Below are 17,436 nucleotides of genomic sequence, written 5' to 3'. Positions count from 1 at the left end.
TAATCATATTCTAGACCTAGTACTGACATGGGGGTTGATTTTCTGATGCTGAAGTGGAATAAAATGTCTTTGGTTTATTAAAACTGAAAAATCATATATAAAAACAAGAGTTTTAGATTTCAAAATTACAAAGTTTGCTGAAATGGGGGTATATCTAAAAAAAATGAATTAACAGATTGTCAAAAATTAGTGGCCACTGTTAAAGTTTACCATCCTGAAGGCAACTAGATTGCATGTAAGGCAAATGAGTAAACGGAAGAAAAAAAAACAATACTGACATATAATCACACACACAGGTTGAACTTGATGGACTTGTGTCTTTTTTTCAACCTCACCTACTATGTAACTATGTAACTAAATGAGCAGGTAGGATAGTAAGGGAGACAAAAAAAAATCAGCATATAGAAGATTAAAAGAAACAGGAGTTGTAGCTAACAGAGAAGTGTTTAAAAATAGACAAAAGGAAGCCAAACACACTATCAGTGCTGCCAAAGCACAGTATGAGGAGGAAATTGCTAAATATAATAAGAAAGGAGGCAAAACCTTTATTAGGTACATCAGCGATTGAAAGAAAAAAATACAATGGGATCAGTAATATGAAAACCAGGCACAAACTTATGTTGAGGGAAACCTGGAATAGGAAACCATTTAAACAATTACTTTATTTTCCGGCGAATAAGACGACCTTTTACACAAAAAAAATAATGGATGACAGCCCTACAGATGCTCGCTGAATGTGCGGTAATACTGTATACATACAGTATACACCTCTGAGCCAATCCCGGCAAGCAATGTATTCTATTAATGATTACAAAGCCTGCTCGGATTGGAGTAACAACCTCTGCCAATCCAAGCAGGTTACATGCAGTAGCCTGTCCAATTGGCTTTGAGAGTCAGAGGCGCGGGCTGATGATGTTACAGTCTCTGCCAATCTGAGCAGGCTTTGTATTCATTAATAGAATACATTGCTCGCTGTGATTGGCTCAGCGCAGTATACTGTATATATACTGGGAGACAGTATGGTACCTGTTACCAAAGCTACTCAACATACGGCATTACCGCACATCCAGCAGGCTGACAGACTGGTCGGGAGGGGGTCGTCTTATAGGGTGAGTAAATGGAAGATTAGGGGGTCGTCTTATACACCCAGCCACCTTCTACGCCGGCAAATACAGTACTTCTGTTCAGTCTTCTCAGAAACACATTGTACTAACAATAAGTTGGGGGATCATATTGGTTCTAGTAATGACAGTTCATTTTCAGGATTCCTGGAGACAGAGGTAACAGAGGAACTGACTCATTTAAAGCTTAATAAAGCAATGGGCCCTGATGGTATTCAAGGTATAGTTGTTGGACCATTAACAGATATATTTAATCTACATCTTTTACCCGGAGAATTTCCCCATGACTGGCAGAAAGCTAATATTGTACCTATCCTCAAAAAGGGAAGCAAGGTAGAAGCTGGCAATTGCAGGCCAGTGAGTTTAAAACATGTTGTAGTCAAGTCAATGGAATCACTGAAATCATCGGTCATTTAAAAACACATAACTTGCTGGACCCAAAGCAGCATGGCTTTACTGAAGGCAGATCATGTCAGCTTAATCTGATTTATTTATTTATTATTATATCACTAATGTTTTGGACCAGGTTGGTGCTGTGGATATAGCCTATCTTGAGTTCAGCAAGGCATGTGATACAGTTTCACGTAATGATTTAATAAATAAGTTGCACAAGCTAGGACTTAACCCTTGCTTGGTTCAGTGGATATGCAGTTGGCTAAAGGATAGATACCAGAGTGTGATTGTAAGTAAATGGGGTTCATTCAGAACAGAGAGCGGTCACTAGTGGTGTACCACAAGGCTATGTACTAGGTCCTGTTCTATTTAATCTTTATTTAAGTGATGTAACTAAAGTGTTGGTGGATAAGGTATGTCTTTTTGCTGATGACACAAAGGTGTGTAATAGGGTTGATAGCCCTGGAAGTGTCTGTAACATGGAATACGATTTGGCATTGCTGGAAGATTGCTCAAAGCGGTTGAAACTGTAGTTCAATGTTTCTAAATGTAAAATAATGCACCTAGGCAGAAAGAATCCCTTGAGAGAGTACATAGGGGGTACAGTGTTGGCCAGCACTACAGAGGAAAAAGGTTTAGGAATACTTATTTCAGGTGATTGCAAAATGAGCATACAATGTGGCCAGGCAGTGAGAAAAGTGAATAGAATTCTTTAGAAACTAATCTTAGTATTATTTTACTGAAAGGGTAGTTGATGCTTGGAATAGACTTCCAGCAGAAGTCAGTCACACGGTAAGTGGATTCAAGCATGCTTTGGACAAACATAGATCTATACTCAGACAAACAAAAAATAAATGTATACATTTTTAAAAAATGGGGCAGACTCGATGGACCACTTGATCTTTTTTTCTGCCTTCATTCTTTTATGTTTCTACTACTTGGCGAGTCACTAATCTGGGACAATAATATGCATCTTAGGTATCAGATAACAGTTCTGGACAGTAAGGACAGGTCCTGTACTTCTATCCTTTAAACCAAAGAAGAAGTGGTTCACAGTAGTATTATGTCCTCTTTGGACTATATCACTGTAAAGAGCAGTGGGCTTATGGGTTCTTCTCTAAATGTCAGCCTCAAACTGGAGTCAAATAAGGCATCAGAGGTTTGTGGATAATGTAGCGCAAAGATGACAGAAAAAAAATAAAGCAGGTTGTGTGTATGTGTGTATGTGGTCAGTAGTTGATATGATTCTTTAAGTCATCACTTACCCCAGGCATGACCACTCTTTCAACATCTTTCATAATCTCATCAAATGTCTCTCCTTCTTCGGGAGCTGAATCAGGGATCAGTGGCCTTAGATATCCAGGTTCCACGCTTGGAAAAACCTGTCTCGATTCAATCTGCTCCATGTAGTCAGCTATGTAATCAACCATTTCTCTTCCTCTTTTCCTGAATTCTGAAGAGTTCATCTTGATATATTCTCTATATATGTAAACAATGTAGACAAAACATAATAAATACACCGTAAAACTTGAACAGAATTTTGTTTTATCATTCATTGTACTATACTAGATAATATCCAAATGGGATTTGAAAGAATTACACCTGATATTGTTGTTGAACTTTTGATGCAGTTTTAAGATATTTTTGCGAGTCATTAATTATCGACAACATCCCCAATGTTTTTTCAATCACCAAATATAGATAAAATAGGTTAAAGCTCAACTCCAGCAAATTGTATTTGTGGACAGTTTTGGGTAGTGTGAAAAAAGTTATTTCAACCAGTGACCCCATTAGGAAGATCTTCGCTCACCTATCCCTGTAATGCTTGTACCAGCAAAATGAGGCGAGCATTCATCATAGGAACAGAAAGGCAAGGACAGCAATAAAAACATTGCCAGATATTCTAACCTATCTCTCTTAACAAAAAACATTTTTCATGTCGCATCTTCATGGCAGCATACACTCTGGGTTGTGACTCTGCCCCCACAATCTGATAGGACCACATAGCTATAAGTTGAAGATACGCCCCCGCCCCGGTATTCTCCTATTTTTCCTCACCTGTTGGGACCGCACAGATCATCACCCTCTTACCGCTTCGCCCCAGCCAGGTTCTAGCCTCTCCTGGGTGGAAGTCCTTACCGGTACAGCCTCTAAAGGAAGCTAAATGGAAAGAACCTCACTCTGGTGATCTCAGGGGTATGATATAGGTAATAGATAAGAGGGGAGGAGTTTGGTAAGTAGAGAAGATCCAAAAAGAGAGCAGGACGCACTAACGCTACCTAAATGGTTAGCCCCATCAGGTCCGCAAGATCATCTCGCAGAGATTCCTCGCATAGAAGAAGCCGCTCTGGCCATAGGCGGAGCCATTCGTGTGGAGGAAGTCGCTCAGGGAAAGGGAGTCGCAGGAAGAGTCGCTCCAGGTCTCGTTCAAGGCGCAGCCATTCCCACTGAAGAAGATCCCCTGACCGGAGGCGCCATTCACCAGCATGCCACTCCCATCCTTCTGAAAATACCTGCTGGGTATGTGGGACCATAGCCCTTCCAGACAGGTTGGCATGCCTCAGGTGCTTTGAAGAGGCCACCAGAGAGAAAGGGCAAGAACACAGAGAGCTCATGGAGTCTTCTGCCCCACGTGTCGCTCTGGACACGGAGTTATCTCCACTGGGTGCTTCGCCGGCTCCTCCAAGTACTTCCAGAGAGCATGATTCTCCTTCAGATGAGGAAAAACTAGAGGCTTCAGCGGGCTTTGACTTCTCCCTAATAGAGCCTTTTGTGAGGTCAGTAAAGCACGCCATTAGTTGGGAGGAACCCCAGAAGCCCCAACCCAAAAGGAGAAAATATTTCCCGAACCTGAAGAGAGAACCCGAAGCCTTCCCCTTCATCGATGAGTTGGAGGAACTTATCTGAGACGAGTGGCAGAGACCCGAGAAGAAAGCAAGTCTCAACAATCAGCTTGCCAAACTATATCCTCTAAAGGAGGCTAAAATTCAATCTCTCATGTCCCCGCCAGTGGTGGATGCATCCCTCATGCGCCTGGCCAGGCACGTTACGCTCCCTATCGAGGATGCTGTGTCATTCAAGGATGTCCTGGATAGGAAAATCGATACTGATCTCAAAAGAGCTTACCTAGCAGCAGGAGGCGTATGCAGGCCAGCAGTGGTTCTTGCAGCTGTGGGTAAGGCTATTGCCAGTTGGTCAGCAAGCACAGAAAAGCTTGTATCTGAGGGTGCTGATCAGGACCAGATAGTTAGGGCTCTGTAAGAACTAAGCCTTGCCGGGGATTTTGTGGCAGAGGCGTCTGTGGATGCTATTAAGGCTGCATCCAGGGCTATGTTGTCCTCGATAATGGCCAGACGGGCTCTCTGGCTCAAACCCTGGGCGGCAGATCCTGCTTCCAAGTCCAATTGGTGCCACATCCCGTATGATGGCGAGAACCTTTTCAGTGCCAAATTGGACTCTGCTATTTCTAAGGTCACTGGCGGAAAATCAGGGCTTATCCCCTCGGATAGAAAGCCAAAGCTTCAGAGGCCTCCTCCCTTTAAGCGTAACCTCCCGGACAGGTACAGGAATGCCAAGTCCTACAGGCCTGGTAGGGAGTACAGAAGGAACTGGACGGCTCTTGAAACATCCTTCCTGAAGTTTCAGAAGCCCAGGACCCCGGCATCTACTGACCAGAAATCCTTTTGAAGGTGCATCCGCCCAGCCAGCAGTGGTGGGGGCCAGACTCTCAAAGTTCACGCTGGTCTGGGCGGAAATGATAAGCGACTCCTGGACGTTAACCACCGTTCGAATCGGGCACAGATGGTCATTCAGGGGACTTCCCCCTGGGGACCATTTTTGCCCAACAAACCTCCCGTCATCCTGGCAAAAGAGGTTAGCCTTGATCTGATACGTTCAGGATCTGCTCCAAAAGGAAGCAATTACGGAGGTGCCCCTATCCCAAAGAGGTCGGGGGTTCTATTCCCCTCTATTTCTAGTAAAAAAGAAATCAGGGGACCTACGTCCGGTCGTGGACCTAAAAAACTTAAACCGCTCTATCCGGGTAGAAGCATTCAAAATGGAGAGCCTCCAGTCTATCCTCCAGGCCATAAATCTGGGGGACTGGATGCTCTCCATAGATCTGCAGGGCGCCTACCTCCATATCCCTATCCATTCAGAACTCCAAAAGTTCCTCCGTTTTTCGCTAAACCACAGACACTTTCAGTTCCGAAGTCTTCCGTTTGGAATTTCTATGGCTCCCAGGACCTTTACAAAGGTCCTTCTTCCCGGTATCGTGCATCTGAGGGAGAGGGGGCTGCGAGTCAAACATTATCTGGACGATATTCTCCTCCTCTCAGACAGCCGGGAGTCGCTTCTACAACATCGGAAGATCGTCTCCACTCTGCAAGAATCTGGGATGGCTGATAAACTGGGGGAAGAGCCAGACTCGGCCCACCCAGAGAATGATCTTCTTAGGAGCCCAACTAGATACCTAGTTGAATACAGTGCAGCTGCCTCCGGAGAAGTCTTCCCTGTTGGTCCGGAAGGTGAAGAAGGCCATTTTAGCAAGATCCCTGTCGGCCAGAGTATGCCTCAGCCTTCTAGGCTCCCTATCAGTGACCATTCCTATGGTCCGTTGGACTCAGTGGCACACCAGACCTCTGCAGAACTCCTTCCTACATCAGTGGGACGGTTCATCCATGACCCAGACGATCCAGATCTCAGAGACAGTCAGGCGCTCATTGCGTTGGTGGACTCGTCCCCACAACTTAAACAATTGCAAACACATAGTCATCCCTCCTAAGGAGGTAGTGACCATGGACGCCAGTCTGGAAGGTTGAGGAGCCCACTACCAGACCCATGCAGCGCAGGGCTGTTGGCCTTTTGAAGTACGGGACTCGGTATCGAACGTGCTGGAGATGAGGGCGGCCCTCCAGGATCTCTTGGCTTTCAGCTCCCTTTTAAGGGGGAAGCAAGTCCTCTTAAGGATGGACAACAAGGTTGCTGTCGCCTACATAAACAGACAGGGGGGGACCAGGAGTCCCTCCATGATGCAGGAAGTTCTCCCTGTGATGGAATGGGTACAGTTGAACCTGTCAGACCTGAGGGCGACTTACATCCCGGGGGTCGAGAACATCTTAGCCGACATGCTCAGCAGCGAGTTCCCCTCCAACAACAAGTGGTCCCTGAGCCCTCAGGCCTTCTCCCTCATCTGCCAGACCTGGGGTCAACCAGACATAGACCTTGCTGTGACTCCGGCAAACTCCAAGTGCCGAAGGTTCCTGTCGAGGTTTCCCTTTCATTCAGCGGAAGGGATAGATTGCCTCCAGCATCCCTGGAACTTCCATCTCGGGTATATCTTCCCTCCGACTCCCCTGATAGCGAGATTTATCTTAAGGCTCAAGAAATCAACAGCATTGGTGATAGCGGTGATTCCTTTTTGGCCCAGGAGGCCATGGTTCACCACCCTCCTACAACTGAGCACGGCAGACCCTCTTGCTCTTCCTCTGTCAGCCGACTTGCTCTCCCAGGGCCAGCTACTACATCCAGATCCGGGGAGGCTGCACTTGATGGCTTGGAGGCTGAGAGGGCTAGGTATCTAGGTCAGGGCTGCTCCCAGAAGGTAGTTGATACCCTGCTCCAGGCCAGAAAACCTACCACCAACTGCACCTACCGCAGGGTCTGGGAGAAGTTTGTTGCCTTCTCTCAGGACCTTGGCTGGAATCTGTCCTCCCTTTCGGCTCCTCTGATCCTAGAGTTCCTGCAATCAGGCTTAGACAAAGGTCTTAGCTCTAGTACTCTGAAAGTTCAGGTGTCAGCTCTATCTGCCCTGACAGGGGTTAAATGGGCTCATGATCCCCTTGTTATGCAATTTTTAGAAGGCCTGTCTTAAACTAAGACCACCTAGGAAGCCTTCAATTCCAACATGGGACCTATCAGTCGTCTTAGAGGTACTATCCAAAGAACCCTTTTTTTCCACTGGAAAACATCTCCCTCTGGCACCTGACACTAAAAGTCGCCTTCCTGGTCGCAATCACATCAGCAAAGAGAGTTTAAGAGATGCAAGCATTACTGATTAAGGAGCCGTATCTGATCATCCATCCGGACAGGGTAGTTCTAAGACCCTCGGATCACTTTATCCCAAAGGTGGCATCCTCTTTTCACTTCAACCAGGAAATCAACTTGCCAGCTCTTAACACAGACCAGGGCGACCCTCATCCTCTGAATGTAAGGGGCAACATCATAAAATATCTTTCCGTGTCCGAATCCTTTAGAAGATTGGAGAACCTCTCCATCATTCCCTACAGCCTTAGGAGAGGTCAAGCAGCGTCAGCCCGAACCATTGCCTCCTGGTTGGTGAAGATCATTAAAAAGGCCTACTTGCTGAGTGAGCTGCAAATTCCTGAAATGGGCTCATTCCACCAGAGCAGTGGCCACCTCCTGGGCAGCATATTGTAGGGTTTCAGCGGAAACCCTCTGCAGAGCGGCCACTTGGTCCTCCAGGAACACCTTTATCTCTCACTACAAGGTGGACACAGCTCGGATATCAACAGTAGAATTTGGAAAGTCCATTATTCAAGCCAACTCTTCTATTCCTTGCTAATAAACGCTTACCTTTGCATCTCCCACCCAGTCTGCGAGTTAATCCCCAGAGTGTATGCTGCCATGATGCGACAGGAAACCGGAAAATTGTATACTTACCTTTCCATAATTTTCCTTTCCTGTTGCATCTTCATGGCAGCATACAATATCCCACCCACAAAGGTGATTCATATATACAGGGAATACCGGGGCGGGGGGTGTATCTTCATCTCATAGCTATGCGGTCCTATCAGGTTGTGGGGGCAGAGTCACAACCCAGAGTGTATGCTGCCATGAAGATGCGACAGGAAAGGAAAATTACGGAAAGGTAAGTATACAATTTCCCGGTTTGTCTGTCTCCCCATTTGGAGATCTTCTCAACAAGGACACAGTTAGTAATGGAAATCTGACATAGGCTATAAATTTTCCCCACTCTATCAGCTTTAGATGAAATTCAGCTTCAATAACATGAAGTCCCAACTTCTAGGTTACTTTGAATGCAAGACAAGGAATGTGGGCGGCACAGTGGTGTAGTGGTTAGCACTCTCACCTAGCAGTAAGAAGGGTCGCTGGTTCGAATCCCGACACTACCTGCTTGGAGCTTGCATGCTCTCCCTGTGGGCCTCCTCCAGGCACCCTGGCCTCCTCCCACACTCCAAAGACAGGCAGGTAAGTTAATTGGCTTCTGTCCAAAATTGGCCCTAGAATATGAATGGGGACCTTGGATTGTGGGCTCCTTGAGGGTAGGGACTGATGTGAGTGTGCAATGTACAAGGATAGGGACAATTGTAGACACTCACTCGGGTTGAACTGGATGGTCTTTATTCAACCTTACTAACTATGTAACTATGAATAAAGTACTTGAGTTCCAAATATTTGCTGGCTTCATCAGGACACTCCATTTTGTGTGGCCTCTCTCTCTGGTGGTTCCTGCAGCCTTTTCACGCATTGAGACTTTACCTCTATTCAAGCAGCCTCCCAGCCAGGTGTCAGAGATGAAGTTCCTAGCCTTAACCCCCCATTCACACTTGTGCGACTTGTCATGCGATTTGACAGGTTCAAATCACATGACCAGTCACACCCTATTGTCGACAATAGAACTGTTCAAAATAGTGCGATGCCGACTTTGTGGTGCTGCACCGATTTGAAAAAGAAGTGCCTCTCCTATTTTTGCCAATTTCAGGTGCAACTTGCATAGACATTTGTGCATGAAGTCGCACAGATGTCAGCCAAGTCACACCTCAAGTCGCATTGACATGTGCTATTTCAAGCAAAGTCGCACAGTTTCAATGTTGGCATTGGTGTAAGCGGGGGCTAAAAGGCATCAAAGTCTAGGGCTAAAATTAGCCCAGCCTAGGACTAGACTCCATATCTTTCAAAGCACACTTTGGACCAGTGTTAATGGACTTTTGTGTGCTTCATACCTGCTTCTTTCCTTATACTGTACAAGCCTATGACAATGCAAAAGAAGCTAAAGGAGGTTAAATGCATGTCAACCGCGCCTGCAATAAACTTTGAATGATCTCAGAAATGTTTCAAAAAAGCATGCTGCATTTGCCCATTGAAGTCTGCCAACACAAGCCCCAAGTATAATAAAAATATGTACAGCACTTGCTGGAGCCCCTGCACTTCTCCATTTCCCAGTATCAGAGAAAAAACAGGCTACTCAGCCCACATTTCATAGGACATTGGTGGTGCATTAGGAAACTATCATTAGGTACCAGAATTGTCACCTGGTGGAGGAGGAAAGGCCAAAGGCAAATAAATGTAAATAACTATGAGAGAGCCACACTTTGCTTTAAGAGGACAGGTCCAGGTGCTGCACTGATTGATCATAAAACTAAAGAAATGTGTCTTGGGCGTTACTTATTTCTCCTATAGCAGGGGTAGGCAACCTGGGGCCCTCCAGCTGTTGCAGAACTGCATGTCCCATCATGCCTCGGGAAGTAATTGTAACTGCCAGGCTTGCAATGCCTCCTTGGAAATGTAGTTCCACAACAGCTGGAGGGCCCCATGTTGCCTACTCCTATCCTATAAAACATTTAGTATGCCTTGTTAAATGTGGTGATCTTTTTATATTTAAAATAGCTATAATGTATAGTTTGTAATTTCTTACTTAAACTTAGCGTTTTTACCTTTATCTAAAAGTTTTTGCAGCAGGATTTTCATGCCTTCAGTAGCTAACTGGGTCAGATTTTCATGTGTATGTATATACAAGAAGCCTATAAAAATGCTGTTTTAACCACTTCAACTCTGGAAGGTTTACCACCTTCATGACCAGGCCATTTTTTTTGCAATACGGCACTGCGTTATTTTAACTGACAATTGCGTGGTCGTGCAACGCTCTACCCAAATAAAATCAATGTCCTTTTTACCCCACAAATAGAGCTTTCTTTAGGTACTATTTGAGCACCTCTGCGTTTTTTATTTTTTGTGCTATAAACAAATAAAGACCAACCATTTTGAAAAAAAAAAACAATATTCTTTATTTTCTGCTATAAAACATTCCCAATACAGTTTTTAAAAAAATTATTTTTTCATAAATTTAGGCCAATATCTATTCTGCTACATTTTTGGTACACACAATACCAATAAGCTTATATTGATTGGTTTGTGCAAAAGTTATTGTGCCTACAAACTATGGGATAGATTTATGGATTTTTTGCTTTTCTAGTAATGACAGTGATCAGTGATTTATAGCAGGGCTGCGACACTACAAATCTGACACTAAGGCCCCATACACACATTTTTGTCTTCAAATTTCCCAAAACCATGTAGTGCAAGGGCCTTCCTGATTGCAAACAAATTTAAACTCTTAAGGTTTGACCTCATATTATATGGTTTTGGTAAATCTGAAGAAAAAATCTGCAAAAAATCTAATAGTGTGTATGGGGTCTTAGTGAAACTTTTTGGGGACCAATGACACTAATACAGTGAAAAATGCACTGCCCCTGTACTAATGACACTGGCAGGGAAGGGGTTAACATCAGGGGTGATCAAAGGTTTAAAAGTATTCCATGGGAATGTTTGCTGTGTAGGGGATGCTCTGACTGGGGGAAGACAGAGATCCGTGTTCCTTCTCAGCAGAAATACAAGATCTCCATCTTCCCGTCTGACAGAACGGTAATTTGTCTTGTTTACAGGCTGCCATTCTGCCTCTCTTGGAAATGATCACTGGGTGCCGGCGAACATTGGGTCTGCCGGACCCACTGATTGGATCCCGCTATGTCCAATTAACTCAGTAATCTGCTGGCTATACAATGCAAAATTCTAAATAGTATGACAAAATATGAGTATGACTAGGATGATAAAAAAACATGGTGCGCCCTGGAATGAAACAGAAAAATAAGTTCTGAGGTGTGTATAGCACACTGTAGCAATCAGTATGGATTTTGGCTAAAAGTGTGAGGGGCCTAAAGAGATTATTAAACAGAATCTGTGCTTAGCCGCAATATACACTGCACATAGTCCTTGTTCTCAGAAAATAATCCTCATTACTGTACCTTAACTGACAGCCTCACAGACACAAATAAACCTCTGGACAAGAGATCATTTTAAAAAAATTAAACATCTCCAAACACAACACACAAGCCTGGTGTAACTTGCCATTTTCCCTGATTGGTAAATTTAATTTGTTAAAAATGAAATTTCTCCCCCTATTCTTATACATTTTCAGAAACTCACCGGTTTGGAACCCCAAGACTATTTTCCAGGCAATTGACAGGGTAGTTTTGGATTTTCTTTTGGGCGGTGGGGGGCACCCCATCTTAAATTACAAGTATTGCAGCAGCCCTGGAAAGAAGGGGGGGGGGGGGTTGGCGATACCCAATTTTACTAGGTATTTCTTAGCAGGACAATTTCTTTGTCTTTCCACACAGATGACACTGATGAAGCCTGATGATGATGCAGCAGTATCACTGGAGGCCGCAGTTGTAAGATCCTACAAGGCATTGTCCCATTTAGTGTTCTGCGGGACGGGGGGCCCCTTAACCCCTTATGAGGTCAATGTGATCTGTCATTAAGGCATGGGAATTGAGCAGGAAAGCTGAACTCCAACACAGTGTGGTGTCTCCTTATACACCACTGTGGCATAATCCTCATTTGCCTCAGTTTTTCTGCTATCCGGACCCAATTATTTGGACGAGATATGGGATCAAGACAGTGGGTTCAGTAGTCAGTAATGAGGTGCTGTTGACATTGGAGGAGCTTAAAAGCAGGTACTAGCTCCCTTACTTGCACTTATTTTGCTTCCTCCAGTTTAGTCAGGCTTTTTCTGCTCAAATTTGGCTCACTAACATAGATGCACGGGTTGGTGATCTAGAATCTTTGCTTAGAGGCCAAGACCTCCCTAAAGCCCTATAGATACTGCTAAGGTTCTGGCCTCCTGTTGCTTCCTCCATTTAACCACTTTCAGACCGGACCATTTTGCTGGTCAATGACCAGAGGTCTTTTTATAATTTGGCACTGCGCTGCTTTAACTGGTAATTGCGCGGTCATGCAATGTTGTACCCAAACAAAATTTGCGTCCTTTTTTTCCCACAAATAGAGCTTTCTTTTAAAGGTATTTGACTGACTCTGCGATTTTTATTTTTTGCGATATAAATGTAAAAAGACCGCAAATTTTGAAAAAAAATGATATTTTCTACTTTTTGTTATTAGAAAAATCCAATAAACTCAATTTTAGTCATACATTTAGGCCAAAATGTATTCAGCCACATGTCTTTGGTAAAAAAAAAGTCAATAACTGTATATTTATTGGTTTGCGCAAAAGTTGTCACATCTACAAACTAAGGTACGTTTTCTGGAATTTACGCAGCTTTTAGTTTATGACTGCCTATCTCATTTCTTGAGGTGCTAAAATGGCAGGGCAGTATAAAACCCCCCAAATGACCCCATTTTGGAAAGTAGACACCCTAAGGAAATTGATAAGAGGCATGTTGAGCCCATTGAATATTTTATTTTTTTGCCTCAAGCGATTGAATAATGACAAAAAAATAAAAAAATTTTTTTTACACAAAGTTGTCACTAAATGATATATTGCTCACACATGCCATGGTTATATGTGGAATTGTACCCCAAAATACATTCTGCTGCTTCTCCTGAGTACGGGGATACCACATGTGGTCGACTTTTTGGAAGCCTAGCCGCGTACGGGGCCCCGAAAACCAAGCACCGCCTTCAGGATTTCTAAGGGCATACATTTGCAATTTCACTCCTCACTACCTATCACAGTTTTGAAGGCCATAAAATGCCAAGATGGCACAAAACACCCACAAATGACCCCATTTTAGAAAGTAGACACCCCAAGCTATTTGCTGAGAGGCATGTTGAGTCCATGGAATATTTTATATTTTGCCACAAGTTGCGGGAAAATTACAAACTTTTATTTATTTTTTATTTTTTTCACAAAGTTGTCACTAAATGATATATTGCTCACACATGCTATGGGCATATGTGAAATGACACCCCAAAATAAATTTTGCTGCTTCTCCTGAGTACGGGGATACCACATATGTGGGACTTTTTGGGAGCCTAGCCGCGTACGGGGCCCCGAAAACCAAGCACCGCCTTCAGGCTTTCTAAGGGCGTAAATTTTTGACTTTACTCCTCACTACCTATTACAGTTTTGAAGGCCATAAAATGCCAAGATGGCACAAAACCCCCACAAATGACCCCATTTTAGAAAGTAGACACCCCAAGCTATTTGCTGAGAGGCATGTTAAGTCCATGGAATATTTTATATTTTGTCACAAGTTGCGGGAATATTACAAACTTTTTTTTTTTTTTCACAAAGTTGTCACTAAGGCGGCGTACACACGGGCGGACTGTCTGCCCAAACTAAGTTCGTCAAACAGTCCGCTCAAACTTTTGAATGAACGAACTTGCCCACACACGGCACTTTTTGAGCGGACTAATACGGCAAACTAAGTTCGTCGTACTAAGTCCGCGCAACTTTTGAAATGAACGGACTCGCCCACACACGCGGAGGACAGTCCGCTCATTTCGAGCGCGTGTCAAGGTAGGCAGGGCCCGCGACGGAGACGTCGCGGGCTCCGCCGCCTGGAATGTACTTAAAGGGGAACCCCAACGCCGAAAAAAAATCGGCGTGGGGGTCCCCCCAAAGTCCACAACAGACCCTTGTCCGAGCACGCTACCCGGCCGGCCAGGAAACGGGGGCGAGCGAGCGCACCCCCCCTCCTGAGCCGTACCAGGCCGCGTGCCCTCAACATGGGGGGTGCCTTGGGGAAGGGGGGGCCACGTGGCCCCCCCCACCCCAAAGCACCTTGTCCCCATGTTGATGAGGACAAGGGCCTCTTCCCGACAACCCTGGCCGTTGGTTGTCGGGGTCTGCGGGCGGGGGGCTTATCGGAATCCGGGAGCCCCCTTTAATAAGGGGGCCCCCGGATACCGGCCCCCCACCCTATGTGAATGAGTATGGGGTACAATGTACCCCTACCCATTCACCTGTAAAATAAAAGTACCCAAAAAAAAACACAACACACGAGATAAAATATTTTATTGCACAGCTCCGGGGGTCTTCCGTCTTCGGGGGTCTTCTCGACGGACTCCTCCGCTATCTTCTTGTAGCTCTTTTGCTAGCGGAGGAGTCCGGCTTTCTTCCTCCCCCACCGCCGGCCTCTTCTCCCGACTTCGGGGGTCTTGTTCCCCTCTTCGGTTCTTCTGCCGGGCCACCGCGCCTTCTTATAGCTCTTTTATGCCAGAGCCGCGCTGTGCGGCCACTTATATAGTGACAATGGGGCGGTGTCACATGGTATATGTCACATGGGTTGGTCACATGGTGACCCCGCCCTATTACGATGTCATAGTCCCCATGTGACAGCAACCCATGTGACCAACCCATGTGACATATACCATGTGACACCGCCCCATTGTCACTATATAAGTGGCCGCACAGCGCGGCTCTGGCATTCCGGCCCGAGAGAGCGTCGTGTCAACATCTCCTGGAGAAGAAGAAGAAGAAGAAGAAGAAGAAGAAGAAGAACGGAAGGCGGCGACGGCGGCGACGGCGGCGACGGCGGCGACGGCGGCGACGGCGGCGACGGCGGCGACAGCGGCGACAGAAGACCGGGCCACCGCCTGTAAAAGAGCTATAAGAAGGCGCGGTGGCCCGGCAGAAGAACCGAAGAGGGGGACAAGACCCCCGAAGTTGGGAGAAGAGGCCGGCGGCGGGGAGGAAGAAAGCCGGACTCCTCCGCTAGCAAAAGAGCTACAAGAAGATAGCGGAGGAGTCCGGCGAGAAGACCCCCGAAGACGGAAGACCCCCGGAGCTGTGCAATAAAATATTTTATCTCGTGTGTTGTGTTTTTTTTGGGTACTTTTATTTTACAGGTGAATGGGTAGGGGTACATTGTACCCCATACTCATTCACATAGGGTGGGGGGCTGGTATCCGGGGGCCCCCTTATTAAAGGGGGATCCCGGATTCCGATAAGCCCCCCGCCCGCAGACCCCGACAACCAACGGCCAGGGTTGTCGGGAAGAGGCCCTTGTCCTCATCAACATGGGGACAAGGTGCTTTAGGGTGGGGGGGCCGCGCGGCCCCCCCTTCCCCAAGGCACCCCCCATGTTAAGGGCACGCGGCCTGGTACGACTCAGGAGGGGTGGCGCGCTCGCTCGCCCCCCTTTCCTGGCCGGCCGGGTAGCGTGCTCGGACAAGGGTCTGTTGTGGACTTTGGGGGGACCCCCACGCCGATTTTTTTCGGCGTTGGGGTTCCCCTTTAAGTCCATACCAGGCGGCGGGGCCCGCGAAGTTTCCTTCGCGGGCCCCGCCTACCTGGAGACGCGCTCGAAATGAGCGGACTTTTCTCCGGGCGGGAACAGTTCGCTCATTTCGAAAGTACAGCGGACTGGCCCACACACGGGCGGACTGTCCGCTCAAACCAAGTTTCAGCGGACAGTTTTACGGAAATTCCGTAAGACTTTGTTCGTCAGACAGTCCGCTGAAACTGTCCGCTGAAGCCCACAAACGAGCGGACTGTCCGCTGAAACACTGTTCAGCGGACAAAGTTGGGCGAACAGTCCGCCCGTGTGTATGCGGCCTTAATGACATATTGCTCACACATGCCATGGGCATATGTGAAATGACACCCCAAAATAAATTCTGCTGCTTCTCCTGAGTATGGGGATACCACATATGTGGGACTTTTTGGGAGCCTAGCCGCGTACGGGGCCCCGAAAACCAAGCACCGCCTTCAGGCTTTCTAAGGGCGTACATTTTTTACTTCACTCCTCACTACCTATTACAGTTTTGAAGGCCATAAAATGCCAAGATGGCACAAAACCCCCACAAATGACCCCATTTTAGAAAGAAGACACCCAAGCTATTTGCTGAGAGGCATGTTGAGTCCATGGAATATTTTATATTTTGCTACAAGTTGCGGGAATATTACAAACTTTTTTTTTTTTTCACAAAGTTGTCACTAAATGATATATTGCTCACACATGCCATGGGCATATGTGAAATGACACCCCAAAATAAATTCTGCTGCTTCTCCTGAGTACGGGGATACCACATATGTGGGACTTTTTGGGAGCCTAGCCGCGTACAGGGCCCCGAAAACCAAGCACTGCCTTCAGGCTTTCTAAGGGCGTAAATTTTTGACTTCACTCCTCACTACCTATTACAGTTTTGAAGGCCATAAAATGCCAAGATGGCACAAACCCCCCCCCCCAAATGACCCCATTTTGGAAAGTAGACATCCCTAAATTTAGGGGTACACTAGTGAGACTCACAGGTAAAAAAGCACCTAGGCTGTCAGCGACTGTATCAAAACGCTATAAAAAAAACTGTTAGCGATCGCAGGGATCAGGCCTGACTCTGCGAACGCTGCAGTTTTGTGTGTTGTGTTTTGTAAGTGACAGTGATCGATCGATCGATCGATACTGCACTTGGGTGGGCTGGGCTGGGCTTGGCGGAGGGGCTAAACGCAGGTGCTAGCAGGTATCTGGGCTGATCCCGCTAACAATGCGTTTTGGGAAACCTAAACTGCTGGCGGCGCTAATATAGATCTGATCAGATACTATATTACTAAGGGAGGTGTATGCTTTGCGCGTGGGTGTTAGCGGTACTGGCACTAACCTGACGCTGCCTGGGGCGACGCAGACCTTATCTGACCCTCAAACTTATATCACCCGCCGGGTGATCAGGGGGTTAAACCTTTATTAGGTAATAAATGGCGGGTGCCCTGAAACTATAAAAAAATAACTAACCAACCAGCGTCACCTGTAACAGTTATATGGTGATCACTGGTGAAAGGGTTAACTAGGGGGCAATCAGGGGGCTTTATGCGGTAGTATATGGGGGTTCCTGGCGCTATAAAAAGCTGCGGCGAACCTAAATA

At 46.1% G+C, this 17,436-nt stretch overlaps 1 protein-coding gene across 3 annotated transcripts in view; it reads right to left on the bottom strand.

Annotated features, from left to right (window-relative positions):
* The window catches only part of DDC (dopa decarboxylase), a 232,366-nt gene that overhangs the window by 147,543 nt on the left and 67,387 nt on the right, over positions 1-17,436 (bottom strand). For all 3 annotated transcript variants that reach the window (XM_077491761.1, XM_077491762.1, XM_077491760.1), the window contains exon 2: positions 2,780-2,993. In XM_077491761.1, the coding sequence (XP_077347887.1) occupies positions 2,780-2,980 (201 nt within the window). In that variant the 5' untranslated portion in view covers positions 2,981-2,993. The remainder of the gene's footprint in view (positions 1-2,779; positions 2,994-17,436) is intronic.

This window comes from Lithobates pipiens, unplaced genomic scaffold, assembly GCF_037356315.1.
Source record: "Lithobates pipiens isolate NorthernLeopardFrog02 unplaced genomic scaffold, aLitPip1_a1.2 Scaffold_19, whole genome shotgun sequence".
Taxonomy (NCBI): domain Eukaryota; kingdom Metazoa; phylum Chordata; class Amphibia; order Anura; family Ranidae; genus Lithobates; species Lithobates pipiens.
Note: the sequence above shows the minus strand (reverse complement) of the source record. Positions and strands in the feature narration are given on the sequence as shown.